Source organism: Lutra lutra, chromosome 4 (genome assembly GCF_902655055.1).
Source record: "Lutra lutra chromosome 4, mLutLut1.2, whole genome shotgun sequence".
Taxonomy (NCBI): Eukaryota; Metazoa; Chordata; class Mammalia; order Carnivora; family Mustelidae; genus Lutra; species Lutra lutra.
This window is the reverse complement of record NC_062281.1, coordinates 170097702-170109933: the sequence shown is the minus strand read 5'-3', so window position 1 is coordinate 170109933 and position 12232 is coordinate 170097702. Positions and strand designations below refer to the sequence as shown.

General features: G+C 56.9%; 2 protein-coding genes across 2 annotated transcripts; both read left to right on the top strand.

Annotated features, from left to right (window-relative positions):
• The first annotated feature begins 2005 nt into the window (after positions 1-2005).
• On the top strand, positions 2006-5949 carry TEKT2 (tektin 2). The gene is given in 11 exon segments (XM_047728801.1): positions 2006-2037; positions 2704-2915; positions 2998-3004; positions 3007-3122; positions 3322-3527; positions 4256-4399; positions 4491-4605; positions 4778-4885; positions 5000-5143; positions 5303-5382; positions 5550-5949. Coding segments are annotated over 10 exon segments (1290 nt in total). The 5' UTR covers positions 2006-2037; positions 2704-2759; the 3' UTR covers positions 5764-5949.
• A 598-nt stretch (positions 5950-6547) lies between these two features.
• ADPRS (ADP-ribosylserine hydrolase) lies at positions 6548-11997 on the top strand. Its single transcript, XM_047727794.1, is given in 8 exon segments — positions 6548-6764; positions 6767-6796; positions 9227-9323; positions 9592-9736; positions 9738-9800; positions 9903-10087; positions 10427-10527; positions 11142-11997. Coding segments are annotated over 8 exon segments (1101 nt in total). The 5' UTR covers positions 6548-6577; the 3' UTR covers positions 11435-11997.
• Positions 11998-12232: the final 235 nt, after the last annotated feature.

The following is a 12232-nucleotide window of genomic DNA, read 5'->3' as shown; positions in this document are numbered from 1 at the left end:
AGCCACACTTTTGCATATTTTTAAAAGATTTTGTTTCAGCGAGAGAGCAAGGGAAAGCACAGAAGGAGAGTGAGACAGAGAAGCAGACTCCCCACTAAGCAGAGAGGCCAAGGTGGGGCTCCATCCCAGGACCACGAGATCATGACCCTGAAGGCAGAGGCTTAACCCACTGAGCTACTCAGGCATCCAGGCATTTTTGCATATTACACATGATCTAAACTTCTTCAGTGGTAAACATCACAATAACAGAGACGTTTCTTGGTGTTTCTGTTACAAAAATGATAGAACACGGCATCACTAGTTTCTTATCACTCTGTTTTTCTTGGTCCAATCCATCAGCTGCCTGATGTTTCTTCTAATATCTTCTTCCCCCGGCCAGGATGTGCAGGAATGTCATGAGTGGCGAAAAAGGGGATAGTGCCTACCTCTCCTATTAGTTATGAACATTAAATCTTAACATCTCCCAAGGCCTCGAAAAGTACTGGCATGGTTGAGTTCTATCTCGTCCTCTTAAAAAAAAAAAATGGTTTGGCGGAGCCTGGGTGGCTCAGTCGGGCTCAGGTCATTATTTCAAGTTATGAGATCCACCTGCCATCCGGGTCCCAGCTCCCGGCTTAGTGCCTACACTGCTTCGCTCCCTCTCCCTCTTGCCCTCCCTAATCGTGCTGCCTTCTCTCTAAAATAAAAAAATCTTAAAAAAAAAAAAAAAAAAAAGTTTAGGGGCGCCTGGGTGGCTCAGTGGGTTAAGCCGCTGCCTTCGGCTCAGGTCATGATCTCGGAGTCCTGGGATCGAGTCCCGCATCGGGCTCTCTGCTCAGCAGGGAGCCTGCTTCCTCCTGTCTCTCTGCCTGCCTCTCTGCCTACTTGTGTTCTCTCTTCTGTCAAATAAATAAAAATAAAATCTTTAAAAAAAAAAAAAGTTTAGATTTTGTATAGATGTGAAATCACTATATTATACACCTGAAACTAACAGAACTCTTTATGTAGTGGAATTAAAATAAACACTTAAACAAGGGGCGCCTGGGTGGCTCAGTGGGTTAAGCCTCTGCCTTCGGCTCAGGTCATGATCTCAGGGTTCTTGGGATCCAGTTCCGCATGGGGGCTCTCTGCTCAGCAGGGAGCCTGCTTCCTCCTCTCTGTCTACTTGTGATTTCTGTCTGTCAATAAACTAAATAATATTTATAAAAAAAAAACTTTAAAACAAGGAAAAAAAAAAAAAAAGGCTGGATTTTGAGCTTTGCTTCTAACACCCCCTTACCCTCCCCGGGGAATGTGGCCCCTCCCAAAAGCAAGCCTCATTCCTTCTCGTGCCATCAGGCAGATGGAATGCAAATGTTGGGCAAGACAGGACCAAGGGATGTGTTCAATCTATGTAAATACATATACATATCTGGAAGGATATCTGCTGAGTAGTGAGCCTGAGCGGGGACATTACTTTTCCTATGGTATTATGCATTTGTTTTAACCTTGTCGATGCATAACTTCTATCAAAATACAAATGTTTAGGGGCGCCTGGGTGGCTCAATGGGTTAAAGCCTCTGCTTCGGCTCAGGTCATGATCCAGGGTTCTAGGATCGAGCCCCGCATCGGGCTCTCTGCATCAGCGGGGGAGCCTGCTTTTCTCCTCACTCTCTGCCTGCTTCCCCTGCCCTACTTGTGATCTCCATCCGTCAAATAAAATCTTAAAAAAAAAAAAAAAAAATGTTTAAACATGTACATGGAGTGAAGGCGACACCTCGATGCGCTCCTCCTCTGGCCCCCTCCGGGCGCCCCGCCGCCTTCCTACCCCTTGGGCCTCCAGGCCCTGCGGCCCGCCCAGCGTTTGCCAAACCAAACACCAGGCGGAGGGAACGCGCGGGCGGAGCGCGGGTGCCTAGCAACCGGGGGCGCCGAACAGAGGAGCTGGGGAGCAGAGGCGGAAGTGCGAGCGGGGCTGGAGGTGAGAGGAAGAGAAGAGCGGGGATGGTGGTGGGGCTCTCGCCCAAGCCGAGCTCCCTCCTTCTCCCTTCCTCCTCCTTTCTCGGCGCCTGCGGCGGGGTATTAATTCAAAGATGAGAGGAGGGCTGGGCTGGGACCTAGACGGACCCATTCTCCTCCCCAGTGGGGTCCCTTACACACCTTCCCCTCCTCCCCACAGAGGGCAGAGGGAGGACGACCAAATGGCAGGAAGCCAACCCCCCCCCCCCCCACACTCCCTAGTGCCAACCCATGTCCCCTGCAAACTAGCTCGTCTCTTCCTGGAGAACAGGGCTCCTTCTCTTAGATCCTCAGGGTCCTGGCCCAAAGCTGGGGCGACAAGAAAACACGTTTCCACAAGACCTGGTTGTGGAAGTAGGGGTGGAACCTGGATTAAGGGCTATTTTTCCTGCTAAGCGGCCCACCCCCAGCCCCACTAAGGGCTTTGGCAACGCGCACACACACACACACACACACACACACCACACACCAATGGACTCCACTGTTCCCTTTCACCTGTTCCAGGACCAGCAGGGTCCAGGAGTTTGTGTCTGTGGATGGATGGGGGCAGGAAACCTAGTGGGAACACCTCTCACAAAGCTAAGTAAGTCAAGGCTGTTCCCCAGCCAGCTTCCTGCAGGAAGGGGCTGGGAGCAAAATGGACAGGAGCATGTACTTTGGAGGGGGTTTTTGATCTAGGACAGTATCTCTCCGAGTGGCCTCTGCAGCCTTGTTTTCCCTCTCCAGCAGAGGTGGGTGACTGGAACAGGCCTCAGGTGTTCTGACCCCTCAACCCCTGCGCCATGGCCACACTGAGCGTCAAGCCCAGTCAGCGCTTCCGGTTGCCGGACTGGCACACCAACAGCCACCTGCTGTCCACCAACGCCGAGCGGCAGCGAGATGCTTCACACCAGATCCGCCAGGAGGCCCGGGTCCTTCGCAATGAGACCAACAACCAGGTTGGAGACCAGAGCCCTACTGGGTGGGCAGAGGAAGAGCCCCAACCCGCACCTTCTTTATTCCGGCTTTGTCTCTTCCCAGACCATTTGGACGAACATGACAATAGGACTCGACTGGCGGAGAGGATTGATACTGTCAACCGTTGGAAGGAGATGCTGGACAAGTGTCTGACAGATTTAGATGCTGAGATCGACGCCCTGACCCAGGCAGGGAGCCGGGGCAGGGAGCTGGGAGACCCGCGGCCAGGACCCTCCCCACCCCACCCACTTCAGGGTCCACACACCCTTGACGGGGGTGTTGGGTGGCATGTCCACTGAGTCACTCACCGGCCCCCTCTGTAAAGTGGGGATGAGATCTGCTTCCCAGGGATGGCCACACGAGTGTCCGCTGCTCTCTCTTTTCTAGATGAAAGAGTCAGCAGAGCAAAACCTGCAGGCCAAGAACCTGCCTCTGGATGTAGCAATTGAGTGCCTGACCTTGAGGGACAGTCGGCGTGACATTGATGTGGTGAAGGACCCCGTGGAGGAAGAGCTGCACAAAGAGGTGGAGGTCATTGATGCCACCAAGAAGGCCTTGCAACAAAAGATTAGCCAGGCCTTCGAGAAGCTCTGGTAAGGGAGATCTATCATCTCCATGTTCACCTGCACTTGAAATCTGCATGTCTGTCTTTCTTTCTTTCTTTTTTCTGTAAGATTTTAAAATCTATGTGTTTGAGAGAAAGAGAGAGAGCAAGGGGAGGAGCAGAGGGAGAGAGACAAGTGGACTCCGGGCTGAGCGCAGAGCCCAACGCGGGGCTCGATTCCACAACCCTGAGATCATGACCTGAGCAGAAAGAAATTGAGAGTCAGACTCTTAAGCGACGGAGCCACCCAGGCGTCCCAAGGCTGCAAGTCTTCCACGTGAAACATGTATTATGGGTAATGAGCAGCGGGCTCTCGGGCTCCCTTCTGACCCTGCCGTGCCCCATCGCGGGAAAATCACCGACTGACTATAGCTCCCACCGCCTGGACACGGTCTCAGAACACTTCCCACCGCCCTGCTTTAGGCAGCCATTAACAGCTGACTGGGAGCAGGAGAGATGAAGCCCATTTGTCACCACCCCTGGGTACCCTCTCGTGAGTGTGTATGTGTGAGTCCACACATGCATGTGCCCCCCCAGGGGCGTGTGCAAGCAGGCAGGCGTCCGCATTCTGTCTGTAGGGTGCTCCTCCAGCTCTGCCAATTTTTGTCTCCATGGTCACCCCAGCTGGCCCAGCCCTCAGTGTCCCTTCAGGACCACGGGGGCTGTGTCCTAGGGCCTTGGCGGAATGGTCCCTGATCGAGTCTGTTCCCTCCCCAGCCTCCTGCAGGAAGTCCGACAGCAGCTCAGCTCTGACCATCGGGACAAAATGGAGACACTGGACATTGACAGAGGCTGCCTCTCTCTCAACCTCAAGTCCCCAAACATCTCTCTGAAGGTCAATCCCACACGTGTCCCGAGTGGGTAAGAAGTGTTTCACTCGGTTTCTCCTCCCCGCCTCACAGCCCATACGCTTCTGAGCCAGTGTTTCCTGGGCTCCTCCACCCTCCCGCAGCTCCTCCACCCTCCAGCAATGGGACGACTTCAGCCAGTTCAACAAGAGCCGTGCAGAGGCTGAGATGAAAGGGGCCATAGAGCTGAGGGAGGCCATCGCCCTAACCATTGCCGAGGTGACCGACTGCTCCCACACCCTGCTCTTCCAGGGCCGGCTGGTGGCCCGAGCGGTCCCGGTGGCCACGCGGTGTCCCACCACACACACACACACACACCCCAACTTGAGCGATTTCCTCAGATGGCCCCAGGCTTACAGCCTCCCCTTGGCCTGCCTATCCTGTCCTTCAGACCAACAATGAACTCGAAGCCCAGAGGGTGGCCACAGAATTTGCCTTCAGGAAGCGGCTGCGGGAGATGGAGAAATTGTACAGTGAGCTCAGGTGGCAGGAGAAGAATGTGAGCCTTCTCGGTTTTGTCCCTGGGCCCCGGGGTTCCTCCTGTGGGATGAGAGCCGGGGTTCAGCTGGTGGGTGGGCTCAGCTGGTGGAGACCAGTCACTCTGTCCCTGCAGACCTTGGAGGAGATCGCCGAGCTGCAGGAGGACATCCGGCACCTGGAGGAGGATCTGCGCCGAAAGTTACAGAACCTGAAGCTATGCCATACCCGGCTAGAGTCCAGAACTTACCGGCCCAATGTGGAACTCTGCCGGGACCAGGTGCGAGGGTACCCCTGTGGGGCACTGGCCCCCCTCTAAGGCTTCTTCCGGACCACCCCCCCCCCCAGCACATATCCCTGGAGAAGCAGGGGTGCTGGTGGAGGGGAGTATCCAAGCCATAGACTGACCGGGCCTCCCAATGCACCCCTCTGCCTCTAGGCACAGTATGGCCTCACTGACGAGGTTCACCAATTAGAGGCAACCATCGCTGCCCTGAAGCAGAAGCTGGCGCAAGCCCAGTAAGTTTGGGGAGTAGGCAGGGGGCGTAGGGAGACACCTCCCACCCATGGGGCCTTTTGCAGCCTGCTAGCTTCCCTGGTGTCTTTCTTCCTGAAGGCCAGTGAGTTTGGCCTTGACCCTCTCCTCATGGGGCAGGGGTGATAGGTTGTTCATGCCTCTTCCCCAGGGATGCTCTGGATGCTCTCTACAAGCACCTGGCCCGGCTGCAGGCTGACATCGACTGCAAGGCCAACTCCATGCTGCTGGACACCAAGTGCATGGACACCCGTAGGAAGCTGACTGTGCCTGCAGAGAAGTTTGTGCCCGAGGTGGACACCTTCAACCGAACCACAAACCGCACCCTGAGTCCGCTCAAAACCTGCCAGCTGGAGCTGCTCTAGTCTTGAGGGGCTGAGGGATAAGGGAAGGGTCTGTGGGGAGATGGAAGAGGGAGGGGGATGGAGAGAATGAATCTAATAAATGTGGTTCTCACTCCAAATGCCTTTTTGCTATCCCTGTACACAGTCAGCGGGGAGTGAGAGGGCTCTTGGCCCTGCTGTGTATGGAGGGGCGAAGTTGGGGAACATCATTCCTCAAGCTCTATGTTCTAAATCTGAGTCCTTACTCCTACCTCCTCAGGGAACCCCTCTCTGGGCCAGGCTGGACATTCCCCTGGGCTCTAGCACCATGAGCTCTCATCAGCTCGGGCCCCAGCTGGACCCTTGCCTGCTCTCTTGAGGCCTAGGGGAAGCCCAGGGGAAGTGGGGTAGGCTAGGATCACAGTGGGAGGGCTTGGGGGTGGGGACCCAGGCCTGAGGGAGCCAAGAGCTGGGACAGCAGTGGGAAGGTGGGCTTGGAGCAGGCCAAAAGGAGCAGGGGTGGGGGTGGGGTGGAGACAGTGGCCTTAAGGGCAGGGCTGCCAGGGTCCGATGGTCTGGCTCTGGGCCCTCCTCTCGCCTCGGGGACTCTTCAGTGGCCATCCCGACCCTTCTGTGAGCCATTTACAAGTGGGGAGAATGGGGCTAAAGCAGAGGCCTGGCCCAAGCCAGTGCTGCAGGACTGGGAGCTGCAGCTCCGGGCCGCTGGGCGGCGCTGTGGGTGCGGAGAGGTGCCGCGGCTCCGGGCCGCGGGGCGGCGCTATGGGGCCGGCGGGGAGGGGGACGTTGTCGAGCGGCGCGCGCCGGACGTACCGGAAGTGGCGACTGCTCCGCGCGGATGGCGGCGGCGGCAACGGCGGCGATGACGGCTTCGGGCTGCGCGGGGGCTGGGGCGGCCCGCTCCCTCTCCCGCTTCCGAGGCTGCCTGGCCGGCGCGCTGCTCGGGGACTGCGTGGGCTCCTTCTACGAGGCGCACGACACCGTCACCCTGACGTCAGTCTTGCGTCACGTCCAGAGCCTGGAGCCGGACCGGGCTCGCCGGGGAGCGCGCGGACAGGTGGGCGGGGCCGGGTGCACGTGGGGACGCGTTGGCCGGGGTCCCCGGGGGCCTCGGGGCAGGAGGGACAAGCCTCGGAGGTGAAGCTTCCCGGAGCTACCAGGGCGGGTCTGGAGGAGCCGCGGACAGCTCGGCTCAGCCGTCAGAGTCCGAGTCCCAGCTTCTCTCTCGCCCTGGAACGTTCCCCGGTGCCGGGCCTGGCAAGCCTTCCAGCCGTGCAAGCCGGCAGCCTGTGCGTCTTTCCCCTGCATCGCTCCTGGTCCACCCTGTGCACCACCAGTCCATTCTCCACGCAGCAGGGAGTGATCTCGAAAGAGACGTGACGGACCTCCCCCGCCGGAAGCTTTGCCGTGATTTTCCCTTACTCTCAGCATAGACCAAATTCTCTAACATGTCCTACCTGGTCGGCCCTCGCCTGAGTCCCTGTTTCACCTTCAGCCACCCTTGGCTTTGTGTTCTGCGCTCAGCTGCTCTTACACCAGCTTGCTCTCCTCCAGGTCTTTGCACTGCTGTCCCTTGTATATAAAGCCAGTCTCCTCCCCTTGCGCAGCCAGGTCCTCACCCAGATCTCTGAGGTCAAGGGGAGGATGTTTCTTGGAGAGCATGTAGAATAGTAAGAAGAAGGGGCCAAGCGCAGAACCCTGGAGGAGCAAAAGGAGCTAGACTTGGAAAGGGTTTGATGAGAGCTGAAGCAGGTGAGTAGGATAGCAACAAAACCTGGGAGAATTTCAGGATGGTCACTGTGTCATGCTACAGAGAGGTTAAGAGAGGGAAGTCTGGGTTTTAAAAACCATTTCAGTAGAATGTTGAAACCTGGAAGTAAGGTGTCGGTGGGTTTAGGAGGAAGTAGAGAAAGGAAATAGAGTAGATGGTATGATGAGGAAATACCGGAGCTGTGGTTGAGGCAAAGACAGGATGGAGGGATGTTTTTTAATTTCATCTTTGCTTTGATGTTAAGATGAAGGAAAAACATTTTAGGTGTTTTAGATGGTGCATCTTTTGGATGCAAGTAGCAGAAAACTCAGCTCATAATGGCCTAAACAAATGGAGAATGCGTTGGCTGGCATAACTGAGAAGTTCTGAGGTAGGTCTGGCTTCAGGTGGAGCTGAATCCAGGGGCTCAAGCCACGACAAGACACAGCTCCCCTCCTTATTCAGATCCCTGTTCTGACAGGTTGGCTTCACTCGCTCTGGCAGACCCTCCGCATGGGGTGGCCCCAGCAGCTTCAGCAGAGGAAGAGTCTGTCTGCAGCAGCCCCAGCAGAAATCCCAGACCACATCTCCTTAGCCTGGCTTGGCCATCTGTCCATCCCTGAACAAACGAGTAGGGTGTGCTATCTGAGGAGGCTAGTGGTGGTGTGAACCTTATGCCCCAATCACATGGGCTGAGAAGGGTAGAGATGTGGCTTCCTGGAAGAAGAGTGCAGGGACCAAACAAAGAGAGCATGAGTGCTACTCCACCACACAGGAAGAGGTGGAGGGAGAGGAGAGGAGGGGAAGGAAGAACAAGTTCACTGGAAGCTGGGCTGGGTGGACTGGAAGAGAAACTCACTTGGTCAAGAGGTAACAGGAGAGTGTAGCTGTGGGTAGGAAGCCTGTCGGGGCCTCTTCCTAGTGAAGCCAGGATGGGAGCCCTCTAAAGAGTGAAGAGGGGAAAAAGAAAGAGTGAACGGGAGTAAGTGGGGCTGGGGGCTTGCAGTACACAGAGAGGAGTGGGAGTGGGGTGGGGGCTTGCTAGGGAGTGTGCTTCCTTCTCTGTAGCCATCTCTTCCTTCAATAAAACCAAGTGCCACCGGTCCCTTGCTGGCTCCCAGCCTACTCGGGACGTCTTCGTAGGAGCAGCGTTGCTGTGTCAGAAGTGCCAGAGCAATAGTCCCGGGCACCCAGAAGAAGGAGCGGGGTTTGAGGGAGGGTCCCAGACTCCAAGGTTGGTTCTGGGGATGTGGAGGGGAGTGGTGGGATATAAAAGGAAGGGCTTCGAAGGCCAAGGCAGTGAATTTGGCCTAATCCTGAAAGCAACAGACAGCAATTTTGAGCAGGAGAGAGATGAGGAAAGGGAATTCTGCTTTTAGGAAGAATTGTCTGGCTGCACATACAGGCTGGGTCGGAAGTTGGGTGTGCTGCAGGAGAGCTATGGTCATAGCAGTCAGAGGGGAGCAGAAGATTTGCCTTCAGAAATCAGAAGGTTGTCATAACTGACTCGGAATAAAGAATTGCTGAGAATCCCAAGGCCTGGAGCCCAGGAAACTGGGCGGAGGAGAAAGAGGGAGGTTTGGTCAGTAGAGTATGCACCTCAGTCTCAGGGTCATGAGTTCAAGCCCCACATTGGGTATAGAGCTTACTTTAAAAAAAAAAAATAGCGGGGGGCCAGAGCCCCCACCTTCAAGCCTGCAGCACGATCTCACCCTCACCCCCACCCTGTCCCTGCAGAAGTGTTGTACTACACAGACGACACGGCCATGGCCAGGGCCCTGGTGCAGTCCCTGCTGGCCAAGGAGGCCTTCGACGAGGTGGACATGGCTCACAGGTGAGGGGGGCGGACCTGGGGGGAGGCAAAGCAGGTGGGCTGAGCATCTGCACTTCTTGGCCAGAGCGATGCTACAGGTGTGCGCTGGGGCCCCAGCTCTCGGCACGACGCTGGCACTGCGTGGCTTCCCAGAGCAGAACCGACCGCACCGGGAGTATGGGCCTCAGTCCCTAAGGCTTCCTCTTTTCCCAGGCCAGCCAGAGCTCTCCTCTCCCAGCCCTGACACATGTCTTTTCAACCCTCGTCCTGTCTCCCTTCTCTCTCCTAGATTTGCTCAGGAGTACAAGAAAGAGCCCGACCGGGGTTACGGCGCTGGAGTGATCACTGTATTCAAGAAGCTCCTGAGCCCCAAGTGCCGTGACGTCTTTGAGCCTGCCCGGGCCCAGTTTCACGGAAAAGGCTCCTATGGCAACGGGGGGTGCCATGCGGGTGGCCGGCATATCCCTGGCCTATAGCAGTGTCCAGGATGTGCAGAAGGTAGTCCAGGCGGGCCGGCTGCTGGGCATTCCCCTCCCTCCCTCCTCTCTGCAGCCCGGGTTCTGTGACAGCCCGTCTTTGCTCCCACTGCCTCTGCCCTAGTTTGCCCGGCTCTCAGCCCAGCTGACACACGCCTCCTCCCTGGGTTACAACGGTGCCATCCTGCAGGCCCTGGCTGTGCACCTGGCTTTGCAGGGGGAGTCGTCGAGTGAGCATTTCCTCGAACAACTCCTGGGCCACATGGAAGAGCTGGAGAGTGACGCCCAGTCTCTCTCAGATGCCAGGGAGTGAGTATGTGGGAGGGAGGCAGGCTGGAAGGGCGTTTGGGGGTGTGCCTGCCTTGTGGGGTCCTCTGGCATTGCCACAGGCTGAAACCTTTTTTTTTTAATTGCAGACTTTTAGGAGGGGTGGGAGGAGCCCCTTTGCCTTGACTCTGCATCCAGGCTCTTAGGGTACCAGAGACTGGGACGAGCAGCTCATCCCCAGCGCTCTCCTACTTCTTGTCAGGACACCTGTGCTGGGTGTCAGTCTGATCACCCCGCCTCCCCCTCCCACACCTCTTACCCGGCCTCCCATCTCCACCCTGCTGGCTCCGACTTCCCTGAAACCTCGCCCCTGACCCACAGGTTGGGCATGGAGGAGCGTCCCTACTCCAGCCGACTGAAGAAGATCGGCGCTCTTCTAGAGCAGGACTCTGTCACCAGAGAGGAGGTGGTGTCTGAGCTAGGTGGGTAGACCGTCACACCCGTCATCCTCGGTTAGCCCTGGGCTTAGGGACAGATGGGAGCCGGGAGGCCCACCTGCTGTCCCATTTCTTGCCCGAGGCTGTGGGGACAGCAGAGCCTGCGCTGTGCCATCCTTGGCAGGGCTGGGAACACATGCCTCGTTGCTGGGGTTAACTCCGGGGCTGCCGCGCCACCAGCCTGGCCGCTGAGCACCCCCGGAGTGCCAGGTGGCCCTTAGTTTTTACAGTTGATGTTGATAAGCGGTACTTGTTTAGAGAGCAACTGTACTGTGTTCTGGGCCCCACATGGAACACTCTCCCTGTGGCCCATTTCACCCCCACACCAGCCCAGAGAGTTGCTGCCTTTATTCCCTCTCTGCCCGAGGAATCAGATCCCAGAAACCAGAACCTCAGCCATGAGGGAACTTGCGTGGTTCCCATGCTAGCAGGAGGGAGAGCCAGGATTTGAATCTGGGTAGTCTAAGTCTAGAGCCTGTGGTCTGAATCACAGCCCAGCTTGAAGCTGAGAGTATTGACTTGGGGTGAGTGGTGGGAAGATGGCTGGGGACATAGAGGGTGGAGGAATGTGGGGTCCCCATGTGCTGGCTTCCCTGCAGGCAATGGCATTGCTGCTTTTGAATCTGTGCCCACTGCCATCTACTGCTTCCTGCGCTGCATGGAGCCTGACCCCGAGATCCCCTCTGCCTTCAACAGCCTCCAAAGGACTCTTATCTATTCCATCTCGCTCGGGGGGGACACAGACACCATTGCTACCATGGCTGGGGCCATTGCTGGGGCCTACTATGGGATGGAACAGGTGCCAGAGAGCTGGCAGCAAAGTTGTGAGGGCTATGAGGAGACAGATGTCCTGGCCCAGAGCCTGCACCGTCTCTTCCAGAAGAGTCCATGAGGGCCTCAGCTGCCAGGACTCCGCCGTGTCCAGCCGGCCCAGCTGCAGCTCAGACTGGAGATGCTGTGGTTCCTTGGGCACGGTCCGTGCCTCCGTCATCCTGCAGTGGGGTGGAGCACACGGCTGGGCCGGGGTCCTGGGGGAGGTGATCAGACAGCGAGTGGAGGACTGGTACCTCCCTGGTGCTGGGTTCCGGGCTCACTGCCGAGCCTGGGGCCTTCCTGGCTCCCTGGGCAGAGGGGAGGGATTAGGACAGGTTTTATTTTGGAAGGGTACCCGTGGCATTTTCCTGTCTTACCCAAGACGTGGGATTCCGGGGGGTGGGGAGGGGGCAGAAATGATCGGCAGCGGCGCTGCTACTTCTTGTTGAGATGTGGCCAGTCTGCCAGAAAGCACGGCTCTGGCTGGGTGGAGCCCTGGGCAATAGTATGTTCACGTGGGTTGGGGAAACCAGCCCTGGCATCCAGCTGATCTAGATGCACACCTGGCCCTTGGCTGTCATGGGGCGTGTCAACAGCTTCTGGTGGAAGTCACAGCAATAAAACAGTTTTTGGTAAATCCTGCCACTGGTGCCCATGTTTCTCCTTGGCCCTGAATGAATTTCCTCCCCCCCCTGTACCCCCGTGACCTTTTCAGGCCACGTACCTCTTCATCTGTTCTACTGGGAGCCAGTAAGGGAAGGGTGTGGGGTTTGGGGGCAGATCCCTCCAGTTCTTCCAAATGGCTGTGCTGTTCAGCCAGGAAGGGCAGAGTGGGCATGTTTTAGTGCTTTTTCCTATTGGAGATCATTCAGAGTGA